Here is a 17391-nt window from a genome sequence, read left to right as displayed (position 1 = left end):
ACTTGAAGTTAATACTACCCAGTATTAGGTTTCATTATTCAAAGACATAATCAAACAAATCCTAATTTAAGAAAGATGCATGAGATATGTTTATCTTGCTTCTTAATTGTAAGTCATATCACTTATTTATGTGGGACAATTCTATGACTATATTTACTATTTCTTCTAGTTCAGTTATCCATCATAAATATATTTTTTGCTTCACATTCATTAAACACGAATTATGAAGATTAGAGTATCATGCATGTATTAAAATGAACAGTTGGGGACTTGTCATGGTAGGACTCATGGAGCCATCTAGCTAGCCACCCTTTATGTGTCCTCGCTGGAGGACAGGTATTTTCGTAGTCTGCCCTTAAGAGTGAAGTTATGTGACTCTAAACTGACAACTAATTGCAAATTCTCTCCACTCCATCAATCTATTGCTAGCTTCAGATTCTTGGCCATGAACTTTCCACATAGATTTGTAATAAGCTTTTTGTTTGTGGCTTTTCCCTCTCAAGGATATTAGCATCTTTCTACTTTGAAAAGATAAGGAATCATTCTAAACTAGATAATAATTTTCTGTCCTTGAGAAGCTTTAGATTTGATACCTTCAGTGCACATGTATTTATATTGGATGAACTTCATGAGGCTTAAATAGTTGATGAAACCCCATTTCAGCTGCTTGTATTTTCAAATTTTTCCATGTTAGAAAGGTTAACCATAGTCTTTTTTGAGCTAAAAAATGATGGGCAACCCAGAGAAGCATCTAGAATTTGAATCATATTCCTTTAGTACCATAGATCAGTGAGAATAGATCTTGGCAGAGGTCATGCACTTTGTGCATGCATGCTCATGCTCTCTGACTTAGACCACATGCGTTTGGCAGAATTTTACGAGTAAAATTCTGGTCATCAAAGTAGATTGGCAGAGACGAGAAGCGACGAGGAGAAGCTTGTCATGAGAAATGGGGACACCCTATGGCGAAAACTGTACTGGAGACATGAAGAGAATAGATTAATGTAAGAAACAACAAAGTCCCCTCCCCTTCCCCTTCCCCTCCATATGTGTCAGGGGATTGGGGACTTTGTTTTGATGGTAGTTGGAAGGGCAAAGATGTTTTCCCCATACCCTCTTAATTCTTATCCAAAATGATGGAGTGTAGTGAGGCAAAGTCTAACTATTCTTTCTATACATTTTCTTTGGTTTGTCTTTAGCTTTCCCAACCCTTGATTCCTTTTCTTTTCTTTACATTTTCTTGACTAGATGTGTCATGTGTGAGTGAAGCTACGAATTTTGACATCCTAAATTCTCAAATGCATTCTTTCTCTTTATCCTCTTCATTTTCTTGAATAGAAAACAGAATTGACTGGGAGTAGTTTTACGAATAAAGAAATGAAGGGACATATAATTGTGGATGACACCAAGTCCAATGACAGCTTCAAAGCAGACAGGGTTGGAGGAGGCAAGAAATACATAGAAAATATTAAAAACAAGTATGATCCTTCCTAATGAGATAAAAGAGGCCATATAAAATTAAATGGGGCATGTTGAATTAGGTCAGGAAGATCTCAGGCAGGATCTCCCGGGCTTGAAAAAAGTTCAAGGAGATGCATTTGAAATATTCCAACATTGAATCTGGCATTTCCTCCTCACCCCTCACTCTTATCTGACTGCCCATCACCCATTTAACCCTTTTCTTCATGCTGTCTCATTTTTCTACACTTGCATTAGGCCTGAATTTTTATTTGTTTTTGAATTTATGAGGGCTAGAACCATCTGGATGGTGCCTTGTCTGGACACCCAGAGACACAGGTCTTGTCTCTATTACACCCCCAGACTTTTCCAAGGTCTAGCTCTATACATGTATAGAGCTTTCCAATATAAATTTTGAAGGCATCCCACCTAAACAAATCTGATAATTTAACCTGTATCGGATCATATCTCCAGTGACTAGCCACCAATTCTAGGTGGGTAGAACTTCTTTTTGTCCTGTTTGTTGTTGAGTAATATGATTATATGTTTTTTTTTTAAATAAAATTATACTCATATCTCACTGTTCAATTCTTTCTAGAATGGGATGGACTATTAAATTTGCATGGATTCAATAATGAGCTCTCCCTCTCACTCACTCACACTCTGATGGATGATGAGAAAATCTGAGATTTTGTTGAAGATTTTGTAGTTGTTATCAGTTTAGGAGGCAAGTGTTTTGAGATGAGTTGGGGAAATGGAACTGGGAAATACCAAAACTGAAAATTATGAGAAAAGAGTACACATGGATTATGTTGGAGAAACTGAAGATTTTGTAGTTGTTATCAGTTTAGGAGGCAAGTGTTTTGAGATGAGTTGGGGAAATGGAACTGGGAAATACCAAAACTGAAAATTATGAGAAAAGAGTACACATGGATTATGTTGGAGAAACTGAAAAGGTTAATGCATCTGCTTCATTGTTAAGAAAACGTAAGTTCCCAAAGCAGTTTTGTACTTCTCTTTAAAAGGGTCCCCTAAATTTTGGAAACAAATCATGGGTTTGCTGTGAAGCAGCAAGTAATACAGCATCTATATGTCATTCACTGTTAGAGGAGATTATTGTTGTTCAAGGCCAAGTGGGTTGGAATATTGACATTCAGATTAGTTAAATGTAAGTTAGATTATGGGGTTTTTTTCAAATTGCAAGTTGTGAAATAGGAGAGAGCATGGGGCTCCATGAAAAGAAAAGGGATTGTCCCAAGGACTCAGAGAACAACTCATTTGTGCCCACTATTCAATGACAAAGAAATTAAATTTTGAAAACATGAAATTTTATTTTCTACTTTTGCTCTCAGGGTGTTTCCCACTGCATTGACAGCCAAAAAAGAGAAGAAAAGAAAAGAAAAGAAAAGAAAAGAACAAGATCCCTTTTGAGATCCAATTCCCTTTCCTTTGGCAGCTCTCCCAACACCTCATTTGGAGCAACTCCCTCTGCATCAATTACAGCAACAAGTGATGTGGGAGCCATGGAAATCACCTCATCTCATGCCCATCCTCTTCCCTTCAAACCACCTGTTGAAGGAAACTTGATAAAATTAATAACCAGAAGAGAGCTACACACACAAAAGAGGAGGAAAAAAAATGCTGATAGCTCAAGCATTGTAACATTGAAAAAAGAAACTGGTTGATTGTTAAGGCAAAAACAAGGATACTCAACTGGTTTTGCTGGAGTTGGTTCCCAGACATTGAGGAGTGTAGCAGACCTAAATGCTTCTGAAATGCTGCAGATCTCCCCTGCAAGAAACAAGCTTTGTATCAAGAAACAGAGCAGAGAAGAGTGGGAAATTTCATAATCTACCCCAGAAAGAAGCATTCCAGGTACCTTGAAGTGAGTTGTGGAGAAGCCTTGAGAAAAATCCAACACACTCTCCATTGAAGCTTGGTTGTTGTTGAGAGTGAAACCATTGTTCTGTGAAATTGATAGAAAATGAATTACAAAATCTCCATATCTCACACTGATTATAAGCAATGCCGTTTCAGTGTACTCACCTTGGAGAAGTTGAAGAGAGGAGAGCTAGCAGTGTCATCAAGAAAAGAAGGATCTTCCTGCTCGACGCGTCCCCTATGTGTCCTGATTTTTTGCCTTTTTCCATTGTTTTTCACCAATGTGGCAGCCATGGAATGAGGATAGAAGCACCCATTATCATCATTGCAGTACCCTTCATCTTCCTGGAAATGTGGAGGCCCAGAAGATGCATCAGAAACCATGGACAAGTCTTCTTCTTCTTCTTCCTCAGCCTCATCTTTACCTCTTTTCACTTCTCCATCTACAAACCCACTACCTCTATGTAAAGGGTCTGCAGAAAGAAAAGAGTGCTCCAAGTACAGGGTCCAACCAGACTCACACCCACTACTGCATTCTGAAGCCAACATATTCATTCTTCAATGCCCTTCTCAATAAACCCCCAAATGGCTCTTCTTTCTTTATCAGGAGGAAAGCCTCAGACTGAAAAAAAAATCCTCCCTCTCCCCCTCTCTCTCTCTCTCCGTGTCACTGTTTCTCTCTCACATACACAGACCTCTCCCTCTCCCTCTCCCTCTCCCTCTTTCTTGGCTGTAGGGATGTGTGTGTCTATTTTTAGTCTTCTACGAGTAGGATAGAAGAAGGATAGTGGGAAAAAACCAAGCGAATCGGACTCAAATCCTAGACTAGTTTTGTCCTGACTCTCCCCATTCGCCTCTCTATGTGAATGAATCAAAAGTGCCAGTTGGGTTGGTTTGAATGAGAGAGAGAAAGATAGAGAAAGAGAAAGAGAAAGAGAGCCACAACGCCTTCACATGGTGGACAGCGGGGCACTGTGTACTCCCCTTAACAAAACTAGGTACACCTCCATCTTCTCTTCCACAGTATATGGACACCTATCCCGTGATCACTCCACCCTTTTGTCCCTCACTTACTCCCCCAAATTATAGCCATTCATTTTCTTTTCCCCTCCTTTAACCCTCTCTTCCCATTTCTTTCACTTAATCACTATTCTTCTTTTTTAATTTTTAGTCGGCCCCTACTACACTACACTACACTCGCTGCTTTCCTTTGTATTCTTGGTATTCCTCCCCACCTATAATTGAGTTGGGTTGGGTAAATACATAGACAATTCCTTTTATGTACCTCCCCTTTTTTTGGGTTGGTTAGGCTCATCTCTTGGATTTCAATACATGTATTAAGGAAGTTGTTTAAAAATGTTAGGGTTTTGTGACCTAGTTCATTAATTATTAAAGCTTGACTCTTATTTATTAAGGTCATGAACACATTGAATTATGTTGTGAGAAAACCCGATATTATTAGAGCTTTCATTCAAATTTATTACTTAATAACTAAAAGCTTTTAACCAAAAAAAATTATATATTTTAAACTTTTTCCTAAATTAAGTTTTGTTTTAAACTGTTTTCAATCAAAATTTTGAAAGACAATCTTGCTATAGTATCAAAATGATTATTTTTTTTTAATAGATTCGTAGTATTATATGTGTAATGACTTGCTCTCAATTATGTAAATATTATCTATTATGAGTGAATTTATAATTCTGATATGATGTTTATTTGTTTGTCCCCATGAAGAGTATTTACTTGTTTAGTTTTACAATAGCGTAGAATACAACAAAAATATTATTTTTAAATTTAAAGTCGACAATTATGATCCGATACTAATGAAAAGGAAAAAACAAAAAAAAAAAAAGGTAAGATTGAGGAGGATATTTGATGTGAAAAGGGAATGAGAGGAGATTGTGTGGAGCGTGGGTGCATGAGTCGTGAATGGACAGAGGATGACAGTGTCTTGGGGGTCGAAGTGGTGCTTCCACAGTTGACTATATGTTTTTTCATGGATTTTCACATGCCCTCACCACCTCCTCACTTCCCAAAATTTACTTACACACACATGTGGGAGCACGTGTGCATTTGCATATATTTGTACATCTTCCCATGCAATCTCCTGATTCTTCCACATATTTACACACATGTATGCACGTGCACACGCACTTCCACCTAAATTGCTCTTTTAAATTCTACCTTCTCCTTGTATTGTTTGGTTCTCCTTCCGAGGCATGCCTACTTTCTTTCTTTTTCCTTTTCTTTCCCAACTATACTCTAGGGTTTGGCACCTTCCCATCATCTTTTTCTTAATCATATTTTAAAAGGGAAGCTACTTTATATAATAACTACGCTATTTCGATACATGTAGTACACATTGAGGGTTTTGCATGTGTCAACTAGCCTATTGTTTTTTCATGGAGCACCCCTTCAAGCTTTTTAAAAATTATTATATTATACACTTTTAAAAAATATTTTTAAAATTTTTCAAAATCACTTGTATCATTTTATTTTTTTAAGAAGTATTTGATAGGTTATTATACGGAAAACGCTTTTAAGAAAATTACTTCCATTAAAAACACTTCAAATGAAAATATTCACACTAAACCATATTGAAATGATAAGTTTATAGAATACCTAAGAAAATTGAATAGAATTGAAATCAATATATCAACTAGTTGAATATGAAAGCTTTCGTTGCATCCAGAACTTCTCCTAGCGTTGGTTTCTTATTCATTTGATTAAATAAAAAAGAGAAAAAAAATTGTAATAAGAAAAAAGATTTAATTGTTTAATGGATGTTGTTCATATGATCATCACTGTTTCTATTCCTCACATCAATCATAATAAACTAAATTCTATGCATGGTCAATTATTACCATCATATACATTCACTAAAGTGATCATAACTGGATTAAAACTTATGAATTACCTAACAACAATCATTACCTATATTTTTCGATCAATTAAGATTAAGTCGAGTTTTATGATCAGACAAATGCAACCCTACTAAAAACCGATAAAATTATAAAGTATAGGATGAATGGCATGTTTTATACAAAAAATTCAAACATAATGCTAATAGTAAATTTTAAAAATTCCTTTTTTTGTCCTTAATCCACGACCTGAATAAGTGATCCCAATCTACCTCAAATATAAGTTAATAGTCAATTTAAAAAAAATTAATAATAATAATAATAGGCTATTCACGGACAAATTTGAGGTTATGGAACTAGTGACTGAAGTTATAAAATCATAAACCCAAAATGATGAGAATGCTTTCAAGAATTCTTATGGCAGAAAAATCTATTTATCATACTTTGTAATTACACCCATGAACATGCACATTATTAGACGTAATGATTCACGAACTGCGGGTCCATGATATAGATGTTGGACCCATTAACACACAAATCACATGCATGGCACCTCCATCTTCTGAAAATATTTTGAGGGAAAAAAAAAAATCTTTTTCATCAACAGTACTGAAAGATTTTGGGCCTCATCGTCTCTTCCAAAGGACCCACATCGGAAAATCAGAAAAATTAAAGCCATGTGCACTTCCCCTTAATCCGTTCACTAATGTGTGGAAAATGTGTTGACACTAATGCCATCAATTAATAGCAGCCAACTCACTGGGGAAAAGCCATTAACTTATCCATGTGCTAATTTTATGACTTCGCTAACAAGCAGGACAAAATTTTCAATGCTCTCTGTTAGTCAAAAGGACAATTTGTCCAACCCACATGATATTGTGTGGATAAGCTTAAAAGTTTCGCATTTAATTTGAAGGTTATAAGTGCTTTTCACTAAAGCATGAGGCTTTTTTTTTCATATATATATATTGCCGAAAAGTTCTTTTTTTATATTGGAGAATCATAATTCAAAAGGTTAGGACATGATTTTGGCTCTTCTTTAGTACAATTGAGAATGTAATTGTTTTATTAAAAACTTTTAGAAGATGTTTTGGTCAATTTTTAGTTGATATACCTTTTTCCAAAAAAGCACTTTAATATAAGTAGTTCCAAAAATCACTTTAATATAACTAGTAGTTCAACCAAATGCATCCTTAATCTCAAGATATTTATGAAGTTTGTTAGTTTCTTAAGAAAATCTTAAGTTATCAATTTTGTATTGAAATTAATGAAATCAAAGTATAAAAGAATGAAATTAGTATCAAAGAAATGAAACTGAAAGTATAAAAGAATATAAGTCATGGGACATAAATTAATTAGTCATAAAATAATTAATCAAATTATACACGTGATATTTTATGATTGGTCTGCTAAGAAGACCCTGTAAATTATAATTTAATGTGAAAAAATAAATTTAAATTGTATAAAGTAGGGAGAGAAAATGAAAATGATCAAATTCCAAGGGAATTTATTTAATTTATTACTAAAAAAATTATTAAAAGCTTCCATCAATTGAAAATCTTTAAGACTTTAATTTCATGGTTTCAAATGAGGCGAAAAAAATAAAGGGCCTACTTAGGAACATTTTCAAAAATGACTTGAAAAAACAGTTTTTTATTTATTTTTAGAATAAATATATATTCAGGAACTTAGGAATATTCTTAATTTGGCTTTTTATGTTTTGAAATATTTTTAAATATAACTTTTATCAACAATATTTCCTTTTCAATCATTCTTTATATTTATGTAATTATTTTTTTTAAATGTCTTATTTTCAAAACAGATCTCAAAAACCTTATTTATGAAAAAGCATTTTTTTTTCCCTTAAAAACCAAAAAGCTCTTTTTGAGAAACACAAATAACCATGTTTTTTCTACTCCATTCTAAAAATTTTATTCTAAATAGTAATAATAATTAATGTTGAAAAAATTGGTTGATCATGACTTTGGATTTAATCCATGGTCAAACAATTTAAATATATATATATATATATTACTTTAAGAAGTGCAATGGAGGGTTATGAATGCCAAGAGTAGGAGGAAGGTGGCAAGCCCTCCTTGTTTATCATTCCCATTTATTAACCAACAATATTAATAAAAATTCAGGCATTCATGAAAAAAAATTATAGTTTCAGATAGGATTAAAAAAAAAAATAATTTAAAAAGTACTTTTAGGTATGAGAGACTAACCCTCCAACTAATTTCCTTGATCTAATTTTAAATATTTAGGGATGGAGGATCAAAGTATCATCTAAGAGGGTGTTTGCTTTTTTGTTTTTTTAGCTTTTTGCTTAAAACAATTTGTTTTTAAAATTTAAGTTATTTGTTTTTATACTTTTTCATGACTTATTATAAACTTTTTATTGAATAAAAAAAAGTCAAAATATTAAATTTTTTCTAAATAGAAAAAATAATATGTTGATTTTTCTTTACTTTTTAATACTTAATAGAAATAAAATTCTGTAAAAACAAATAACCTGATATTTAACACTATTAAGTATTAAGTTTCTATTTATAATTAAGCAAAAAAAACAAACACCACCTAATAGGGTGCAAGTGTAAATAGAAATTGAGATGTATTTACATCTTTTTTTATGAAAAGAAACATCTTTAGGAGGAAATAGTGATTGTTAAAAGGACTAATCATAGAAAAGATGGGACAACACCCCCACTTACAAAGAAATGTAAAGCAATGCCTCCACTTCCACAACAAAGATGAGGTGTTTTTTCCTCTCATGTAAGATGGTGGGGATAACCACCCACCCATGAAAGATCCCTTTTCTTAGGAAAGATTGTAAGGAGAAAAATTCTTCTTGGAAAAGGAGAAAACCCCTTTGCTTCAATGATTTAAGTGAAAGACTCTACCCAAGGTACATTGAAAGAACTTGCCTTTGTCCCTTAAGATTTAAGAAAAAAAAAAAAAAAGAGCTTTTTAAACATAAGTAGCACTTTTTAATAATTTATTTATTTTAAAAATAAATTCAAAATTTATTTAAATGTGATTTATTAAGCAAATTTTTATTTAATAAAATTTTTCAAAATATCAAAATTATATTAATGACATTTTTGAGATTTTAAAATCAATTGTACAAAAGAGGAAAATTTTAAAATAACTAAGAGATACCAAATCTTACATATCATTGTTGATTGTATATGGTAAAATATGAGTTATTGGATCCATATGAACATTGGGTTGGGGTAGCAATTCTTTTCAATGGGCCTTCTTTGTATTTTGTGAAAAGTCAAGCACTCAAGTAAGTAGGTCAACCTAATAGAACCCAAAAAAGAATAATTGATTTAAAAGTTTATCTAAATATGATTTAATTATAGAACAGGTAACACCTTGATTAACTTATTTAATAATAAGGTAAGAATTAAGTGGAGTTAAGTCTTATTTAAGTTGATATGATTAACCTCAGCATCTGACATATTTATAACTTAATTAACTTATTTATCAAAAATCATATTTTAAGTGAGACTAATAAAGGTTAAATAAGTTGTTATAATTAAGCTAATTAATGTGATTAGCAAATAGATCGATTCAGGTCAAATCCATATTATATAAGTCAATCCAGAAACAACATATTTATTAGACATCATGCACATCAATACAAATTTGACATAAATATAATTATATTTAACCTAAAATTGTATCAAGTTTGAATCATGTTATGTTTTGTCACCCTATGATTAAGGTATAAAAGGATAAAATCATATATTAATAATTAGAGAGATTAAGTATAAAACAATAGTATTGAAGTTAATATGAAATAATAAAATCTAAATATATAGACGATGTATCATGATTGAATCGATATTATAACATAGTCTTACAAAATGATATGAAAAGACATCATCCTCTTAATTAGGGATATAAGATGGTTACAACTTACACGCATAGATATTGCAATTTATGAATTAGTTATATCCCTAAAGGTGAAGTAGGAAAACTTGTGTGTTGTATCAGGGTGGAAGAAGTTGGCATGAGGCATCAAGGCATCTTTTCAATAGAACATAAAAGGAAAATTAAAGATAATACAAAGAGAGAGAGAGAGAGAGAGAGAGAGAGAGAGAGAGAGAGGAAGGGGGTGAGACACATGGGCACACAATAATGAAGAATAATGGATTCTACTAGGCACTGCTTCACCGCCCATGTGATCGGTTGCTGTAAGTGCTCCCACCATAATTGAAGGACATGAAAATTGAGCATCAACCTAGCTCTCAAACTAAGCCATGGCCATCACCTCTACAGCCTTCGATTTAGGCCTCACCTCAACATGTACCTTGCCTTCATGTAGTTTACCTCATCCTCAACATTATGTTTTAAAATAAGTTGGTTGCAAACTATTTCTATAGGGAAAAGTGGGTTACAACCCGTTAATTTTAAAAAATTATAAAGAAAAGAACTCCAAATTTTATAAATTAATTTTATTTTCATTCATTTAAAAATATAAGAGGTATAAAAAATATTTTAAATTTTTAAATATTTTTTAACAAAGTTTTAAAATAAAATATTTTCTTAAATTTAAACTAAAATACTCTTCAATTTGCATATTTACTAATATAATGTATGGTGTCGGTGCAACTCTCATATGTAAAATCGAAAAAACTCAAAATCTATATTTGATTTTCCATAATCATAAACATAGAATGGATTTGAAAATTTTTAAACCAATTTTGTCGGTTTGATTCTCAATTTTTTTTTGCTTTCAAATTAATAAAAATTGAAATAAACTAATATTTTAAGATTTATATATTATTATTTGATATTGGATAAATTTTTTATATAAAACTCCATTAAGTAATGCATAGTTTTTATATTATTTTTAAATATATTTATTATATGTTGAATTTAAAATTTTTAATTTAAAACCCAGAGCTTTAATCAATTTTAAAATAAATTAAGCTTAAAATTTAAATTATCTTAGGTTCAATAATCATCGTTTATATATTCAATAATCATCGTTTATATATATATCAAGTAAAAAGATTTTTCCCAAACATTGAAAAGAAATTGCATGTGTTAATAATAATAATAATAATAATAATAATATTTGATCTATAGTAAAAGAAAATGGGAGAATTATCTTTTGGGGGTAAATGGGTCCCCAAATTAACAAAAGGTTCATATATGATATAACTCTTTAAATTGAATTGAAAGATATGAAATAGTAATGGACAAATATACCCTTTAAAAATACATATAAAATATTTTATAAAATTAAGTTAAATAATTTTTTTTCAATAATTTTTTTTTCAAAAATACTAAATTAAATAAAAGTAGTTTTCAAAAATATTAAATTAAATAATTTTTTTTTCAAAAATATTAAATTAAAATTTTTTTTCAAAAATATTAAATTAAATTAAAGTATTTAAAAAAATATTAAATTAAATATTTTTAAAAAATATTAAATTAAATAAATTTATTTTTAAAAAATATTAAATTAAATAAAAGTATTTTAAAAAATATTAAATTACATAAAAGTATTTTTTAAAAATATTAAATTAAATAAAAAATATTAAGTTAAATAAAAGTATTTTTCAAAAATATTAATTTTTTTCTCAAAATCAACAAATGGCATTTTTGAAAATACTGAAGGATGATATATTCTTCAACTCAATTTCTATACTTTCATTGGATCTTGGGCTCAATTTAAAGAGTTATATGGACCTTTTTATTAATTTGGAGGTCATCTACGTCTAAAAAAATAATTCTTCCAAAGAAGAGGCAAAGTCATTGGGAAGTGTGCAGGGCACCTGATGTAAGGAGGGAGAGCAGTACCACAGCTGGCAGGCGTCGCCACGTGGGGCTGACAGGTACACGCTTTGTCCTGTACTTATGTACGGACGGGTGTACCAAACAGCCACCACCACCTTTCATGGGCTGGACTGGGGTAGGATGGGCTTTGCCATCTTTGCTATCTGTCAGGATGCCACGTGGACTTCCAGAACAGACATGGGCTCGATCATTTTTGTGGTCCAGATCATGAGGCCCACGGAGAAAACAACCGAGAGAAAGGGATGTTGACAGGCCTACCCACCCTTAACTCTAAGGTACTCTTGTCCTCTCTCCCGCCCTACCAATTCTCACTAGTCATATTTAGGACTTTTCCCAAATACTAGGAAAATAAAAATATTGCACAATATATTTTTTTTAAAAAGAAAAATTATATATATATATATTATTTTAGGTAACAAACAAGTCTTACAAGCTCAATTAGGTCCTGTTTGGATTGACCTTGAGAATGATTTTAATAACAATTTTGTATTTATTTTATTAATGTTATAAAATACTTATATTTAAATAAATAAAAAACCTTAATAAATATTAAAAAAGAAACATGGTATATAAATAGAATAAAAGTTTTATAATATTAATGTCATTGTTTATAAATTATAATTTTAGCTTTGACTTCAATTATCAATAATATCCCAAAAAAAAAAACTATTTCAAATAGGCTAGGATGTTAGTAGTAAATATGTAAGAAGAATGATATATTTAATATTTTTTATTTATTTTATAAAATTTTTATTTTAAAAGATTTAAGCTTGCTATGAAATTATTATTATTATTAATTATAAAAACATAAAATAACTTGATAAATTTAATGTCATTAGAAATCAAAAGTTTGTTTGATAATAATTTTAAGAAGCGTTTTTAACCCTTCTAATATTCAAAAGATAAAAACTTTTAAGTATTAAAAATGTTAAAAGTATTTCCTATAATCACTATCAAACTAATTTTAAGAGTTCGTTTGACAATAATTTTATAAAGTATTTTTATTAAAAATATTTCGAGTAAAAATACGATTAAATACACTCCAAATTCATAACTATTTATTTAAAAGTCGATTTCAATATTGAATTGGTTTTCATTATGCTCTCTTCTTTGAATATAATTCCAAGAACCAAGTCTTAGGTGTACCAAATACAAACATATATTAAATGAAATAAGCATGGAAAATATATTTTTTTATTGTGGGTGCCAAACAAGAGCAAATATTTATTCAAAATTTTTTAGGTTCACCACTGTTCTAAAATCCAAAGAGAATCCAAGTAGGTGGGTGGATTAGCCCTTTATTGCAAAGATCTGTACTCTGGATACTTGGGCCCCACTTATTTCTCTGAGATATTCATTTGGGTAGACCCTATATCAAGTGCCTACCTGCCTATTAGCCCAGTGGGCCTCCCACTCACAACCCATTCATTTTCTCACAACCAGCCAAACTTGATTCACTCATGAGGCGTCACATGCCATCTCTTTTTTGGTCACCGACAGCCTGGAGTGGGCCATATGGATAATGGGCCAAAACACAAAAGCCCAAACTACTCCTGTTACGGAAAAAGAAAGCAAAGGAAGAAATAGTCCAACACCTAGTACCACCGCTAGCCCATATATAGAATGAAACCATATAGTCATTTTTCAAATCCATCAATTTTCATGGAAAAGGATATGGGGGAGGAAGGCGGTTGCTTCCATGAAGCCACCATCATGGGCCAAGACGGAATCCCTCGGACAGTTAGGGTTCCGGTGGTGCAGGAACTTGCACGTCAAGGGCTCAAATTCTTGCCGGAGCGGTTCATCAAGGCGCGCAACCCTAGCCATGAGGCCAATATCACCCTTCCAATGTTTCCATCCATCAACATGGCTAAACTAGGACAGCAGGCTGAGCCCGGTGTCCGAGCCCAAGAACTAGCCCAACTAGCTAGTTGTGCCAAGGAATGGGGTATGTTTTTGGTCACGGACCATGGGATACACCCTAGTGTTGTGCATGGTGTGAAGGATGTTGTGCAAGGGTTTTTCCGGTTGCCGTTGGAGGAGAAGAGGGCGAGCGTTGGATCGTATGCAAGCATCGACAACATGGGCTATGGCCGGAGCTTTGTGAAGTCGGAGGATCAGGCATTGGACTGGATCGATCGTCTTGCCATGAAGGCTGCACCCAAAGGTGTGGATGAAGGACTTCTTGTATGGCCTCAGAAGCCTCCAAATTTCAGGTATTTTCCACCACCAAACACATAGTTTATATGCACCATATCAACTTTGATTTGGCTTCATAAAATCAAGCCAGCCACTCAATCTGGTTGCAATTTCATAAGAAAAAGTTGTGGATAAGGATGAGTGGAGTAGAGAGGCCATGAATAATGCTTGGTATCCAATGCAAAGTTGTCAAGCTTTGGCGTCAGCAACTTTGTTTCATTTAGTTCTTTGTTGGATTTGATTGCTTGCCATGTACAGTTCTCTTACTCTCACCAAATGAAATTTAAAAAAAAAAAAAAAGGGTAATTATGACTTTTGAACCCATGACCTCTTTCACTGAGGAAAACCCTTCAGTATGCATATCAGGGCTTCATTTTATCCAAAAATGAACCTGCACTTGACACCAAATTCACAAAAAATCAATAACAAATTTTCATGGCAGGCAAGTCATGGCAAAATACGTAGAGCAAGGAAGAAAACTCTGCGACCATCTTCTTCAAGCTCTTGCAGAAGCCTTGTCCCTCAGCCCACATGATTTCATCCAAAATTTTGATCCAGAATGGAGTGAAATCAATGTTAGAGTAAACTATTATCCACCATGTCCACAGCCGGAGCTGGGCTTGGGCATAACCCCACACTCAGATGCAAGTGGACTCAGTCTTCTAACCCAGTTCGGGTGCAGCGGAGGCCTCCAAGTGCTCAAGGGCCTGAACTGGGAGACAGTGCCATGGCCATGCGACGAGTTGCTGGTAAATGTAGGTGATCTGCTTGAGATAATGAGTGATGGGAGGTTGAAGAGCCCTTGGCATAGAGTGGTGGCCATGGAGAAGGAGCGATTTTCAGTTGCTTTGTTCTATAATCCTCCTTGTTCAACCGAGATTCAACCTGTTCAGGATGGAGATGGGGGTTATAAGAAGGTTGTTGTGGGAGATTATGTGCGGCATTTTTATGAGATTAGTCCTACTTTGGAGAAGCAGGCTATCGCCTATGCAAAAAAAGCTTGATAATATGGCTTGATGTGGTAGCATATTATGTTATGCTTTATAGTACATTTTTCAATCGCCATCAGTATTATTCTATTTAATTTAATTTAATTCAATTTTTATTTTCCTATTTTTAATATATAATAAAATTAATTTTCAATAAAATAAGTTGTAAAAAATTATAATATTTAATTATTTATAAAAAAATTTATTTTAATGCAATTTAAAAAAAATATAAAAAAAATTAAATGAGCTGGAGTGGATATCGAAAATTTGTATACTCGTCTCATCCCATTTAATTTTTTTTAATGGAATGAGGATAAAAATTATTTTGAATAAATAATACTAGTTTGGGATGGAGCGATCCATCCTAAACCTTAGGGGGCAAAGTATAAATTTTTACTAGTTAGAACAAACAAAATTTTTCGAGAAATAAGAAGAGAACTAATTGGATGTGGGCTAACTAGCTTGTCTTTAAAAATCCAGGCTAATTTTCCTTTTGAAATGTAGTCAAAATGTGGGCTAATTTGTGTATGATATCTGGCTTAAATTTCAATAGGATCTGGATTGCATTCAACCATGAAACTTGACTAATGCTAGATGAATGTGAGGTTGATTCGACCTTTACTTTCGACTAATTTTAAATTAAAAGATGGGTTGATTTTAATTGAAGGAATGGGTTGGTTTTAGGAGTTGATGAGTTTGAGGCATTGTTTAAAATGTGCCCATTGCAAATCTCATTTATTTAGTAATTGAATGTGATGAAAGTTAGTAAGAAAGGACCATCACTATTAGAGATCTTTTGGCTGAATTCAAAGAAATTTAAGTCTAATCTAATCCTAGAAATATATGAAGTTACTAAGTTGTCATCCATAATCTCACCCATGTAAGTCGATTTTTCAAAGTCACGTATGTCTTCTTGGTCATTTTGTTCCTTTATTTGATCCACCTGGCATGTTATTATATTCATAATGTACATTAATCTCCAAAGTTGTATCCATTGGTTAATTAATTAAATATCAAAATTCCCTCAACTTGTATAGTAGATATTTTAGATTTATGGGCATATTCTTGTACTTGAAAGATAACCTGATCCCTAAATTTATTTTTGATTTACAAACTTGTTTTTTTTCCAAATAAAGGGACACCTAGGGGTTTTTTTTTTCTCTTTTAAAAATAAATAAATTAAGTGGTGATTCAAACTTTTCAAAAATCAAATTTTCACACTAAAAACAAATACCTCCATCAAGTGGGAACACATCATTCACATTTGTAATAAAAATGCATGTCTACAAAGAGACACTTGATCAAGTAAAAGGATTCACTAGGGTGTAGATGTGAGGAAGAATAAGAGACATTTATTGGAATAAAAGACCCTAGTGTTAGTGCAATGGCAACCAGATTTGAGTATGTCTAGCTTCTCTGGAGTCAAACAGACTTCTTCTCCGCACAAAAGGATGTCTGAACTAGTGGTATGGGCACGCCCCTCTGAAGCATAAATTAAAAAATAATAAGGATGGGTCTAATTATTTCGAATGGCTCTATACGCGCGTACATGTCTCATGCTTCTCGAGGGGTTTTTATAGAGTGAATGACACCATCGCCATAGCGTTGATGGTGCTTTCATGCCTTTTTTGTGATGATGATTGCTATTAGGATGGAAATCAAACCTTAGTAAATGAGTCAATGTCATCGTCTTTGTGCGGATTGGCAATCATACCAAACAAAATTCACTGACTAGTGTCATTTGCTGGTTGTCGAACAAGAGTCTTGGACCATGTAGTTGACTATGTATTTACATTTGTCAATGTCGCAGATTGCGTGTAGTAATCAGTAGACATTGACTTTTAGGCGTAAATGTCGTCTAGGTCGTTGCTCAGGCACTGGATTTGATTATCCATCTATTAAATGCCTAAAGTCTCAGACTGTGTTGGTTAATCCGTTTGGAAATCTTAGTTGACTTGGTTTATCCATTCTGTCTGGCACCCAAAAAGAAGGAAATTTTTTTCCTCTTGTGCCAAACAAAGTTTGTTTTGATTCAGACAAATGGATCGAGACAGATCGTCTGCTTACCTTGGATAGACCAAGGGTTTTTTATTTGGGGGCAGAAGCATGTAATACTCGAGTTTTTAAGGACACATCAGATTTTAGGAGCATAAAGTCTTTCATAAAATTATGGGTCAAATGGTCAA

General features: G+C 32.6%; 2 protein-coding genes across 2 annotated transcripts; one reads left to right on the top strand and one right to left on the bottom strand.

Moving 5' to 3' along the window:
* Positions 1–2764: 2764 nt before the first annotated feature.
* LOC100241214 (protein SOB FIVE-LIKE 5) lies at positions 2765–4366 on the bottom strand. Its single transcript, XM_002267650.4, has 4 exons — positions 3505–4366; positions 3338–3424; positions 3173–3249; positions 2765–3027 (listed from the first exon to the last, which is right to left on the bottom strand). Exons 1-4 carry the CDS (start codon positions 3892–3894, stop codon positions 2994–2996), a joined length of 588 nt encoding a protein of 195 aa, XP_002267686.1. The 5' UTR covers positions 3895–4366; the 3' UTR covers positions 2765–2993.
* Positions 4367–13675: 9309 nt separating this feature from the next.
* On the top strand, positions 13676–15329 carry LOC100246340 (oxoglutarate-dependent flavonoid 7-O-demethylase 1). The gene is made up of 2 exons (XM_002267603.4): positions 13676–14233; positions 14659–15329. The coding sequence occupies exons 1-2, from the start codon at positions 13680–13682 to the stop codon at positions 15218–15220; spliced, it is 1116 nt and encodes a 371-aa protein (XP_002267639.4). The 5' UTR covers positions 13676–13679; the 3' UTR covers positions 15221–15329.
* Positions 15330–17391: the final 2062 nt, after the last annotated feature.

This window comes from Vitis vinifera, chromosome 3 (genome assembly GCF_030704535.1).
Source record: "Vitis vinifera cultivar Pinot Noir 40024 chromosome 3, ASM3070453v1".
In the NCBI taxonomy this organism is placed as follows: domain Eukaryota; kingdom Viridiplantae; phylum Streptophyta; class Magnoliopsida; order Vitales; family Vitaceae; genus Vitis; species Vitis vinifera.
Note: the sequence above shows the minus strand (reverse complement) of the source record. Positions and strands in the feature narration are given on the sequence as shown.